The 12,772-nt window shown below is 41.8% G+C and overlaps 3 protein-coding genes across 4 annotated transcripts in view; 1 reads left to right on the plus strand and 2 right to left on the minus strand.

Moving 5' to 3' along the window:
• LOC126564152 (protein PALS2) overlaps positions 1 to 12,772 on the minus strand; it is a 536,462-nt gene that overhangs the window by 332,358 nt on the left and 191,332 nt on the right. The window lies entirely within an intron of this gene.
• Positions 1 to 12,772, minus strand: part of LOC126564707 (homogentisate 1,2-dioxygenase) — a 650,355-nt gene that overhangs the window by 231,198 nt on the left and 406,385 nt on the right. The window lies entirely within an intron of this gene.
• LOC126564116 (sodium/potassium/calcium exchanger Nckx30C) overlaps positions 1 to 12,772 on the plus strand; it is a 66,546-nt gene that overhangs the window by 3,591 nt on the left and 50,183 nt on the right. Inside the window, exon 2 of the mRNA XM_050221050.1 lies at positions 10,605 to 11,221. Within this exon, the coding sequence (XP_050077007.1) occupies positions 10,605 to 11,221 (617 nt within the window). The remainder of the gene's footprint in view (positions 1 to 10,604; positions 11,222 to 12,772) is intronic.

Genomic DNA, 12,772 nt, shown 5'->3' on the forward strand with positions numbered 1-12,772 from the left:
CAGAAGTGCTTCCCTATGAACCAAAAAACCTAAACCTCGAACATTTTCACGGTGAATGAACGAATGAATGGCAAAAGCTGGTTGGTTGGTGCTAGATTTTGGTTTGATTTTTTTCTTCACCCCTTATGCTCACAAACAAAAGTGCCTCATTAGAGGAATGAAAAGCATAGCACGAAATAAAGCTCGTTTTTTATCGCACTGTAGCAACACTGAAGGAAATTCATCTTCTGCCATTGCAAAATGCTAAAAATTATATCCGTCTCCATGCTCATCGGTAAACTTGCCTCACCAGCTACAGGAAACTAAAGTTTTCATTTATTCTACAACTTTTAACCTGTTTCGCTAGCTAAACGAGAAGCAAAACTGGGAAGGTAAATCGGGAAAAACTTTCACTTTGCAGTATCGCGATGCAATAATTTTGCTGATGGTTTCGTGCGCTTCTCTTGCTCGCACGTTCGCCCCCGTTGACATTCTCATCTTCAATCGGAAGCGATTTGCAAAGGTTTCGTTCATTTCTATACAGTAGAAGGTTCGCCACATTCGCAGCTCCGGTTATCCGGTTCAGGCAAAGGGGTTGAAAAATGAAACAAATTTACAAAATGTCAAAAGCGTTTAAACTCATTAAAACTATTTCAGCCCTACCCGCGTTTGTTCAGATGCCTAAGGATTTTCCCAGGATCCGGGAAGTTTCGGTTGGGTGAAAGCTTTCTGTTTCGTAAAATTTGACTTTCTCCAGTTCACAATTATGACGTTCGATCGAAAGTGTAGCCCCAGGAAGGCTTGCGTTCACATCTTTTCCTTCTGCGCTTCAATCTTTCGCAAATTCCCACGAGGGAAGTGTTGGGATCATTAAATTCTAAAATAGTTCCAGCAACAGAAGCTCCCACAAGGGACACAAACACACAGGCAATTTGTGAGCTTGGTTTGTGTCCTTTTAGGCTCTTCATAGATTGCGGATAGGGAAGAAATATCGATAAAAGGAAAAAAAAAATGCTTTTAATCCGATTTTGGTGCCGTGCCGGAAAATATACGATCGTAAATGAAATAACATCCAATCCCGACACCCGCTGATGAAGGTGAAGGTGTTAATCCGGTAGGAAAAAAGGAAGAACAACTCCGCTCCATAATACATTCCATCCCAACCTTCCCAACCTGAAGAGACACACATCCACTGGTCTAAAACCACTTCCACTGCACGACTGTATGTTAGTCTATGTCACGCGAATCTTTGTCGGGCACTATGCCGAACCCCGAATGTCCTACCTAGCGCCGATTGGCGGAGCTGGTAATGAAAAAGTTTTATTTTATACACACGGTTATATACCACACACCCATCCCACCGCTCCGGGTTAGTTCCGGTTTTTGGGTAAATGTAAAGGTGTGAAACAGTCACAACTAAAAGGCACATTGACCCCATTGCTGATTCCTTCACTGCTTTGGTGGGCGGGTGGTCCTCCTGCGACCCGAAAAGCTCCATTCCGTGCGCAACGTGATTGCCTAACGAAACAAATGAAACATTCCTCCGCAATGACAGCGAATGTAAATGTCAAACTTCTATAAGAAACATCATAAATCCTGGTAGTGGCATGAAATAGCGTTTGGGTGATGCGTGCTTACGTTCGGGAAATGGGAAAAGGGTGGGGAAAAGCTCCAACAGCAGCAGCCGCCGCAGTAAATGATGATCATTACAACATTCGCTTCTCGTGGTCGTGTCGGGGTGGAAGTAAATCGAATCAGAGTGTGTCGTGTTTTTCGTTTGTAGTCATCACCGTCGCGGTTGTCGGCGTCGGATGATGACCTTTTCGCTTACAGTAGCTTCCCGAGTTACGTATATTTAGGAGGAATGTTTTCAAATTGAACAATACGTTGAGTTTATTATACGGAATTAAACTCTTCGCTTAAGCAATAGCGTCAAGAGCTAAACCATGTAAATGTATTTGAATAATTAAAAAAAGGATTAATTCTATTCTTCAAGGAATGATTTGTGTTGATTTTTTTTAATTTTGCAGAAGAATGATAGTTAATACATGAAAATAAAAATTAGATTTGCATATAAAAAGTTCACTTTCCATATACTCTACTAAATACCCTATCAAACGGGTTGATTCAGTCAAGGAAGCCTTTCAGATAAGACCTCTCTAGATTTACATAAGAGATTGAATTTTTTGTAATTTAAAAATATCAGTTCTTCTTACTGGTTGATCGTAGAAAGAACTGACCAAGAAGAATTCTACAAAGGATCAAAAAAATTACTCTCTGTCACGAACGTCCTTGAGGCAATCTCTTGTCAACTTGGTCATAAGAATTATGTTAAAAATATGTTATTAACTATCTTTGACCTAGTCTTCGTCCTAGAAACAGTAACTTGAGTGGAATTCGTAATTAATAAGTTTATCAAAAATAAGTTTATCCAAAAAATTCTGTTCATCGTTATTGAATTAAAAATGGTTGCTTGTAAAGTCTTTTCATACCATCCACAAGGACAGAAGAGGTTGCATCCGCCAGAAAGTCCGGAATATTGGAATTTCCGTGTACTTCAAGATAGTTTTCGCTTTTTAATTAAATGCCTGCCATTTAGGCACAAACTCTACAACGATACAAATATCAAGCACTAATGATAACGAATCCTTATATATATCCGATGCGATGTATTTAATGATATCATTTGGACACGATCATTGATAAACAAAATCAAATATAATTTTAATAAAATATTATACCACAAATTTTTCTCGAAAAACTATGAGTAACGCCGTTTAGTAACCTTTTCCTGTGCGGCCTTCAACTTGAACCAAGATTTCTTCCTTCCGAAATAGTTGAACTAAAGTATCGATTTATACACTTTCATGTCCCTCAAATATACACCTTTTATACGCCTCAAAATGGCCACCCCAAAGAGCACAACTAAAAACCTTCCTTTCATTTTACATGCTGTGTTATGCTTTGGGGATGTTTGGTGTCTTTGATATTGGAGCGTAATGCTTGTTTGGAGGAGGATTGGGAGATGGAGCGGGCAGTATACTTACGCGCCACCACCAAACCACCACATTGCGTATTGACTTATGCAAATAAGCAACCATAAAAGCCTTCGTACTGTCAGCATCGGCACATAGCTGTGGGCCGTCGTAGTACAATATGTTCCTTCGCGCACAAATGTATGAAGTGGTGTTTTTGGATCAAGATTATATCCACCTTCCTCCTTTGCCACCCTCTTTTTCCATGCTCCCCTCTCGTAGAAGTCTTTTATGTTCTATGCTTTAGGAAGCCCGGAAGGGCTGCGGGCAAAAAGGATTCAACAACATGCAACGTCAAAAATGATTCCGGTCAATTCGATGTTGCCCGTACGATGTATAGCATAGTGTGACTCGAGTGGCCTGTTCCTGTGTTCTTAAGAGGCGTTCTTTGTCGCACGGATTTTTTCCCATGTTTTCCCTACTTAAAGATGGACTCGTTGTTATGAAGCAGCTTCGTATATGTAGCAAACTGTCCTACAATAACGAATCACGAACAGAAACAGCACGAAACAGGGAGCGAGCGAGAACGGTTCGTTATGTTTTATTTATGCGAAAACATCCCTCCCGATGCTGGCTTACGGTCCCATGGTCGCGTTGGTTTGAAAACTTATTTCGAAATATTTATTATATTCAACTTCTGCCGTTCGGCAAAGACCACTGTTGAGAGCTTCATTCAAATCGTTTCGAATGTTCCAATATTATCAGAAACACAAGAAGACGTTGAAAGACTCGCTTCCCCGCACAGGGAAGCACCTCGCAGCATCATCCCTGCAAAGAAGCGAGCCAGCAAAGTCGAGTGACATTCAGCATTTTCGGAGCGTGAGATAAATAGCACCAGACCCGGACTGGAGGTGAAATGTTTAACGAGCTCACGGCGCCTGCACGCTACGAAACGATGGCGGAGCTTCAAACCCGGGCGAAGAATCAAGAAAAATCGAACACATCAAGGAGAAAATGTTTGTTTGTTTTGCATACTGCGTCCACCACCCTCCTAAGCCTGATTTTACATCCGTGCGAGCGGTGGGGAAGCTCCTGGTTATGGGCCATGTTGTGCGGCAAATTTGTTTCCTCTTATGTTTTCCAATCAATTTCGACAAAGTTACGACTGATTTTGTTTCGTTCGCTGTTCAGTTCGGGGGTGTCTGTCTTGTTCTCGTTTTGTTGTGTTTCGCTGCTTTCCTTTTTTTTTCTTTTTTTTTACACGCCTCAGATGGTTTTCGATTGTTTTAGATTTATCAACCACTTTACTGGTTCGCTTTGGTAGGTTTATTTTTTTTAGTGTTGTGTTGTTTTGTTGCAAACCCTAAGTACTACCACTTTTACAGGCGTTTTTACATTGACCTTGACGTTTGTTGGGGGATGGGAATTGCTATTTGCTTACACTTCGGAATGGGTGTTGTTGGTTGCACTTATTGACTATTGAAATTGTTGCTGTTGGGAGTTAAATGATGATAAATTATTTGAAACAAATTTGTACTGGAATTTCAAGCTCGAGAGCTTAATTTTAAGAGTAAAGAATTTTGTAGTTTTCTTTTGTTACTTTATTTGCTAAAATAACTACTGGAAAAATGCTTTAAAATTTATTTTTAAAATGGTTTTCAATGGTTCGACGAGACCCTTATACGTTCTTTAGCTACCAAGGGTTTTAATTATCCTACCCGTGTAATGATGAAATTAACTTTAAACTAAACATTAGCAACAGTAAAAAAACATGTCTTGTAGCCTTGTTTTAAAGCAGATGATGTGTGTTTATCATGTGCAGTTGTCGTTAAACAGAAACGATCAAGCTAATTAGTCAAATATAGCACAGATGGACACAGCCGTTCTTACTACTGCTGTGACCCAAAGACTGACCCCCGTACACGTGAATTAAGCAATATGTTGATATCGGGGCGACACTACACCGATTTGTTACTCACCCACACCAACATTCATTACACAGCCAACGCGCTGTCTGGAATGTTTCTCCACATTTTCCAACCGACCAAATTCCCCAGCTGCAATCCGACAACGTGCAAACGGAACAAAAAAAAAATCAGAGAAAAGCTCACAATCTGCGGTGGATGTAGCGCACACGGCGCAGCGCATACAAACACGCAAATGAAAATGGTCATTATGATTTCAGTTGTAATGTAATGCGCCAACCGGGTAAGAACACACCACCAGAACATTTCGACGTTTCTCCGCTCGCTAGAATGGGTCGGGCAGGATTCAGCGATTAAATAGGTCAAGTGATTGTACTCCTTCGCTGCCGATGAAACATTGAGCCACTACCGAAACCGGGCGAACCCAGGCTAGGTCCTTAAAAAATCGCTGGTACAGCTGCCGTAGCTGCTGCTGCTGCTGCTGCGATTGTAGGACGAAGCGCGACGAGCACAAGACAAGCACAATACACGGCCAGCAGGCGATAGTGAAGAAGGCCACGGAAAACGAAAAAAGTGCCCCGAGGTCACGAACCACGTACGCGGTAGAATGAAGAAGCCTTTCCAGCAGAAGCCGTTCTAGCCAGAATCGTTTGAGGGTGTATGCTTGCAGCTTTGGCGTGCTCGTAGGTCGGTTGTGTCGGTGTTCTATGTGTTGCGGACGAGTGCCTTTCGGAAATTATCATTTTATGTGCGATATAAACATGAGATAGCTCCACAATAGCAAGGAGTTAGTTTTGCTGCTCCGTACCCTCCGGTGGCCGAGGTCGAGTGAATTAATTCACCCAAATGGAAGACACTCCAATGGTCGCTTCTGTCCAAGTGGGGAACCCTTTTTCTGTAAGGACATCAGGATAGAAAGTGAATAGCGCAAGCCTTACAAACACACGCTGCAATACAATGCATGAAATTGTGATCCGATTCGAAAACATTTGTGCGACACATTTGTGCCGATTGACAATGCTCATGTCCTAGTTTTTTTTTCGGGAGACAGCCAATTTCGGCAGCAAACTATCAAGGATTGTTTCTTTATTTGGGCAACAAAACGAACTAAACGTGTAGCTAGAGTAAGGGCGTAACGTAACGGGAAACGGCTTTCCTCGGAATAACTAATGGTATGCTCTATCTAGTTTCATCCATCTGACCCAGTCGTAAGTATTGCGAAGGAAATGGAAGAAATTTATTAGAATAACCTTGAACGGCAGTACCATTCGGTGGAACTCTGATGATGATCGGCAGATAAGCACACGAACAGGGCTGTGTGTGGAAGAGATATGTTCGATGCAGGATCCAATTAAGAATATTTGTAGCGTGCGCTGAGCAAATGAAAGATAACCTATATTTAGGGTTGAATGGTTGTGGAAGAATGTAAGTAAATTAAATACTTTGCTAAAACTGCTTCACTCGCTTTCCAAGAGAATTCTCTTCCATTCTCTTTTGTGCGGTGCCTTAGACTATGGAATTGCTTGAAATTGGAATAACATAAGCATTTATAACACGTAGTTAAAAAAATTATTTAAAACATTGCTTACGTTTAGGCATTTTATTTTTTGTTTTATTGGCTCAACGACCTGCTAGGCCATGCCGATCATCTAATGGATTACGATACTTATTAATGCTATGTTGTTAGTAAGCCCTGAATCCGGGGGAACGGTCCGGATGATATTTTGACCCTGGTTCTGCCGTGCTAAGACAGGTTTAGCTGAGGTTATAAACAATTAAAATAGATACTCAAAAGTATGTTATGTTATACTGTTTGCTTTCACTGTAAAAGTAAGCTTCCATTTGTTAAAATAACGAATACAATAAATAACCAACAAAAATAACCTTAAATAGCATTTTTCCTTGACCTAGTTTTAAAAACATTACTCCCTTAAAAAATGCCCTAGCTACCGACACCCGGCAACAGCTAATTTAACCCCCTTACCACCAGAAACCAAAAGAAACGCTTAATGAAAAACGCGACTAAGTTACATGCTTGTCATTTCTAGGAAAATGGTTCATAAATTCCCTTCCCACCCCAGGGTATCCAGCTACCCCACACGGGAGGTTAATAAGGGATAAGCGAAAAGATTCAATTTCTTTTCGTTCGCCTAAAACCCGGGTAGAAAGAAATCCGTTCGTTGGCATGGCTACTCCTTGGATGTTCCCGCTTAATTTGTGAAGAGTTTTCCCTCCACCAAAAGGTCAGATCCGTGGGTTTTTCTTTTGGCAAGTAGGATAGTGAAAACGGTAAAGTGACAAAAATTCCCTTTTGCTTTGTTCCCCGATCAAAAACCCCTGATGTCTCTCGCGACTGGGGGAAAGTTTTTTCCTTCTTTTACTGTTCAAGTTCAACGGTGGGGAAGAAGATGAAAAAAATCTGTCACATGCTGCAATCAGCACGAACGGTTTTACCGGGAGAGGTTTTTTTTTCCGTCCCGAAACAATTGCCCGAGAAGTTCTAAGCACCGTCACGTGATGGGCTGCACACAGTGTGAGTGGAGTGGTGATAGATGGAGAAGCAAAGAAACCAAGGAACAGATATATAATGAAATCCTCTTATTATCGTGAATTATCGTAGGATTACATTGTACCCATCTCCTGTGTCTGGATAATGCGGGTGGCACAGCAAGCGCTTGACTTGCGACGCAATGCCCTTGCTGGATTCCATTAAGATATTACGCCGCGGAACGTACCTCGCCGACCGAACAGACAGTTAAATTTGATTAGATAAATTTTATGACCAATTATGACAATGCTTATATGCGCTTCATAATCCTCGTTCGCGGATCGTCAGCAGAATTTTGCGCGGTCACATAGACGATGGGACACCATATCGTGCCGTTAATGGCCACTGATTGGGTGTGAAAACTGGATCGGAGTCAGCATGGTCTGCCGAATTTTATGACCTTCGCTTGCTGCTCAAGTGTGTGGTTCCTGTGGCACAAGGACAGGCAGGAATTTCGTTCTGAGTGCCACGATCGCACAGCAACTTTGTGAGCAATCCTTCATGGTTTTAAACATATTTATCGCGGTGGCTGTTTGAGTCATTTTTTTCCCCTGTCCGTTGTGTGGTTACGTTTTCCATTGTGCTTAAAAGATAAAACCAGTAACCGGTACGAGAAAGAAATACGCAGCAAAGAAAAATCGCGTCCTTGAGTTGTGGTTGAGCCGAAATGCTAATGCGAGGTGAAATCTAAATTTGAGTTGTGAAATTCTAGCGCGAATGGATGGTGCAACATGAAGGACAGTGAATGAAGGGTGGCAGATCTCTTGATAAAAATCTTTATAGAATTATTTTTGCATTTTGCTAGTACACATAATAAGGAAGAAAACATGTAAGGGAAAGGAAGCTAAGAAGGAAGAACCGTTCCTCTGGCAGAAATTTCCATACACACACTTCACTGGTAAAGGAACACCGCAAAGGCATCCGTCAGCATCCGTTCGTGGTACAACATTTGGGTCGAACGTTGGTACGGTCCGGATGCGCATGTGAAGGATGGTGCGAGATCACTGTCGTTGGTTAGAGCGGAACAGCGGGAGAGTGAGCATGGATTTTTGATCATAATTTATTATATGTGGTCATTTATTTAACGTTACCATTGAAATTAATTTTCTGTTTTTCTTTAAGTTTTATTGTCTTGTATATGCAAGAATTTTAAGTCACAAAAACCTCTCAAATTGAAAATTAACCACTTCTCAACAAAGCTTACAATTATGACCGTGCTATACTCTCACTGTTCTATTCCCACATTTTTCTTCACCAAAAAGCTTACTAAACGTTTTTTTTTTTTTTTTTTGAAATGGGTAAACAAAAACTCGAACCAGCAGCCAGCCAAATATCAGCAAGCAAACCGCGAAAACAGAACTCGTACCGGTTCCCGGGGCACTATTGATAACGGGCGAACGGGAAAATTGGTGCGAAAACTTCACGGCAAAGAACAAAAGCCGAAACAAAAATATTCATAAATATTCGTCGAGGGAAATACCGCTATACCGCACACTGTACATTCGGTCACTTGCCGCACGTACCTCAAAAATCTTGACGAACATGCACAAACACACACACACAGTCTGGTTTGGCTGGGAAAAGACTGAATCGTTTCATCATCGAAGCTGTGAAGTTCTCTGTAGAGAAAGAGAAAATCAAACACACACACAAAACTGGTATATAAACATATAAACACTTAGAACTGCCACAGGCCGGAAAAAGGCAGCAGCGGTTCGGTTACGTTGGTGGACCGAATCACATGAAGCGAACTGTCGAACGCGTTAGTGAAGCGCACAACACAAAAGGCGAGGTGAAAATTGATGTTCCATTTTGGGGTATTTTTTAGTTTTGTACCGATTTTTCGTACACAGTGGGCGTTTGGCAATTTCCTTCGTAGTTTCGCTGAAAGAAGAATGAAGAACAAAATGGCACCTAAAACAGCCTCACTGGGCCTTGATGCGGTTATGACGAAGGCAAGTTTAGATAAGCCGAAAGCCCTGTGCCTTTTGTTGTTGTTTTGCGAGTGTACTGTGCATATCAAGGGAACGAAAGAGGATATTGGAGGGTTCGAACGGTCAAGGCAAAACCGCCGATAGCGCTGAAGAGCGATGATGTGTATGGAAAATATTACGAGCAATGTTTTTGAATTGATTAACTTTTGCTGCAAAGCATAAGTAAAGCTTAGCAAGAAGAGGACAAGCAATGAAGGGAAAGGAAATCGCCCATTGAGAGCGATTGATGGCCTGTGCTTGTTGCAAACTCTCTTCTAGGAGTAATAATTTATTAAAAAACTTCATCTGTCTTTGAATTTTTTGTCGGCAATGAAAGAATTCGCAAGAGATCGATGAACATTGTTGGTTGAACTTCTAATCAGATCGGAAAATGTGGTCCCCGGCGCGACTAATGGGAAGTTTTGTGCAGATTTTGGTAAAGAAATATCGATTTTGTAATATCGTTGATGTGTTTGTACTATGGAAAGCAACGCGGAATGCTTTGGAACGACTAATAATGTCATGAGGTATAATTTAGCATACATTTAGGCGCTAATGATAATTTTTTTCTGAGGGCACGATTTCTTTCTTGGCATAATATTCTGTTTTTGTTATGTATCTGACGTGTTTCAAATGAAGGAACAATTTGAATGCTTTCAAACTACTTATAATATTACTCATGAATTATAAATAATAAAGTAATTTACGTTCGGGCGCTATCGATCATCTAAGATACGAATTCTTGTTTGCTTTTTTTAAGTTTCGTAATATTTAATGACTTATAATGATCGGAGCACTAATATTTCGTACATTTGGATGACAGCGATTTTTTGTTTTTCATTCCTCAATTACTTTCTTCATGTTGTATATGCTTAAATTTAAGATGTTAATGTGAGCTTCAATCACAAATCTTCAAAAATGTTTGAGAATAGTTTTGCATACATTCAGGCAGGCATGAACAGTCAATCCTTTCTACGGGGAAACGGATGAGATTTGAGCCCCGGTTGTGGTGTATGAGGACCACGTACAGGCTTGAGATTACGATAATAGGTGAATTTGGAATTTCATTGCATACCGTTAGGCGCTTACACTCAAAGACGATCTACTTGTACTTTATGTAGTGGCATTTATACAATTTTTTGAATGGCTCTTATTAAATGTTTTCTCTCCCCCTCTTTTTCTCCTGATTTGCTCACCCCAACAGCCACCTTCACAAACAAAACCGCCGCCAAGAAGGACCCACTGTTCCCGAGCGATCTGTTTACCGAGGAGCAGCTGCGCAACGGTGCCATCGTCCTGCACGTCATCGGCGTCATCTACATGTTCGTCGCGCTGGCAATCGTGTGCGACGAGTTCTTTGTGCCTTCACTGGACGTGATTATCGAGAAGCTGGGCATCACGGACGATGTGGCGGGGGCAACGTTCATGGCGGCGGGCGGCAGTGCGCCGGAACTGTTCACCAGCATTATGGGCGTGTTCGTGTCGTTCAATGACGTCGGCATCGGTACGATCGTCGGTTCCGCCGTGTTTAACATCCTGTTCGTGATCGGTATGTGCGCGCTGTTCTCGAAGACGATCCTGTCGCTCACCTGGTGGCCGCTGTTCCGCGACTGCACATTCTACAGCGTCAGCCTGCTGACGTTGATCTATTTTTTTCGTGATAACAAAATCTACTGGTGGGAGGCGTTAGTGCTGTTCATAATCTATATTCTGTACGCGGTGTTTATGAAGTTTAATCAGCAAGTGGAGCGATGTGTGAAGAAGATTATCTATAAAAATAAGGTGACCAGAGTTCGAAGCACTGATCAACTTATGCCTGCAGTAAGTAGTTGGAGAATGCATGTCGTTTCTTTAGTTTATCATTTCGTTCTTTAGTGTGTACTTTTCTGTGTAAAACAACATGTCTTTATTTTGTGTATCATTTAATGTTTTAATTTAACTGTTGAGTTTGGTCAATAAGCAAAACAAAGATTGAAAAAAAAATGCTTTGATTGTCATCGTAACGCGACAACCGACCCAACCCCCTTAACAACGTTTCGTCAGCAATTATTTCAATCTTTTATTGGTGGAAACATTCTACCCGCAGCTTAATTAAATCATCAAGACTTAGCAATCCCATTTAAAATTGATCAGCCCGCCGGTGTCCTACAACGACTATGACCCACATCACAAAACGTGTCGCGGGACACTCGTCAATATAAACCCTAACCCCAGCAGCGGGTTCAAGTAAAGTTTACAAAAATCCCTGTACCTTGTTGGTGGTTTTTGTGGTGGTAACTCACACCCAACCCGGTGTGAACATTCCGCACTGAACGCTGGCTCACGATTTTAAACCAACATAACTGCCCACCCTACAAGAGTTACTGGTAAAATTCGTAGTGTGTACGTGTGTCTGTGTGACTGTGGGGCTGTAATTTGCATAATTAAATTGACCGTTCACCACCGTGCACGGTGCACGCAATCGATGCACTCGTGCATTCGGCGACCACGCCACGCGAGAATGGACTTTTCATGTTGTCTGGGATCGTTTCGGTAGCGGCCTTGTCCACCCACCGCGAACCTATTAATCACCACAGTGCTACTACGAACGGAGGCTCCCGATTTTACCGTCTGCAGTTGGCATCGAGCACCATAAAGAGAGTGAGAGAGCGATAGGGGAAAGTACCGTGATTTATGCAATGCCCGATGCACACCGTTCACAATACCGGCCGACCCGGAAGTCGCACACAGAGGTTTTTTTTGTTGTTTTTTGATAAAACCGGCAGCTAATGCGGGAGCAAAATTCGCGGTTGGCTGATTCGTGGCTAATTAATCTATTTAGTGGTGGAACAGGAGTGTTCTGTATTAAAATAATGCTAGTCGGTGCATTTGATTGTGAGCTGATAGGGGTTGAGTGAGGTGAGGAACATTGCGATTTTATTTATTTTTTAAGAACAAGATGATTAGTTGTACTCGAGAAAATACTCCACAGAAAATGGAGCATGATAAATAACGTCACAAAAATCACCGATTGACAGAACTGCAATAACTTGGGGTTAGGATTTGAAACTCTTAAACGTATGGAGTTACTCGACAGATACTGTTAGGGGAGAATAATTGACAAATATGGTGCCTATGATGCCCTCACATGATGCAAAACACTGATTTTTCGCAGTTTTGTCCACTATTTTAGCAGCAATCAACCATACCGGGTCGGCTCGGTATTGTAGGTGAGAGCGGCGCCAGTCTTCAAATCCCATCCGGACTGTCCCCCCGTAGATTGACTACCCAACTACGTAGTATCGGCAAGTCTAGCAAGCCATTAGATGGCCGGCGTTCTAAGGCGTGGCCTTAGAAGGTCGTTAAGTCAAGAAGAAGAACCATTTTTAAAAC

The sequence above is a fragment of the Anopheles maculipalpis genome, chromosome 3RL (assembly GCF_943734695.1).
Source record: "Anopheles maculipalpis chromosome 3RL, idAnoMacuDA_375_x, whole genome shotgun sequence".
NCBI classification, from domain to species: Eukaryota; Metazoa; Arthropoda; class Insecta; order Diptera; family Culicidae; genus Anopheles; species Anopheles maculipalpis.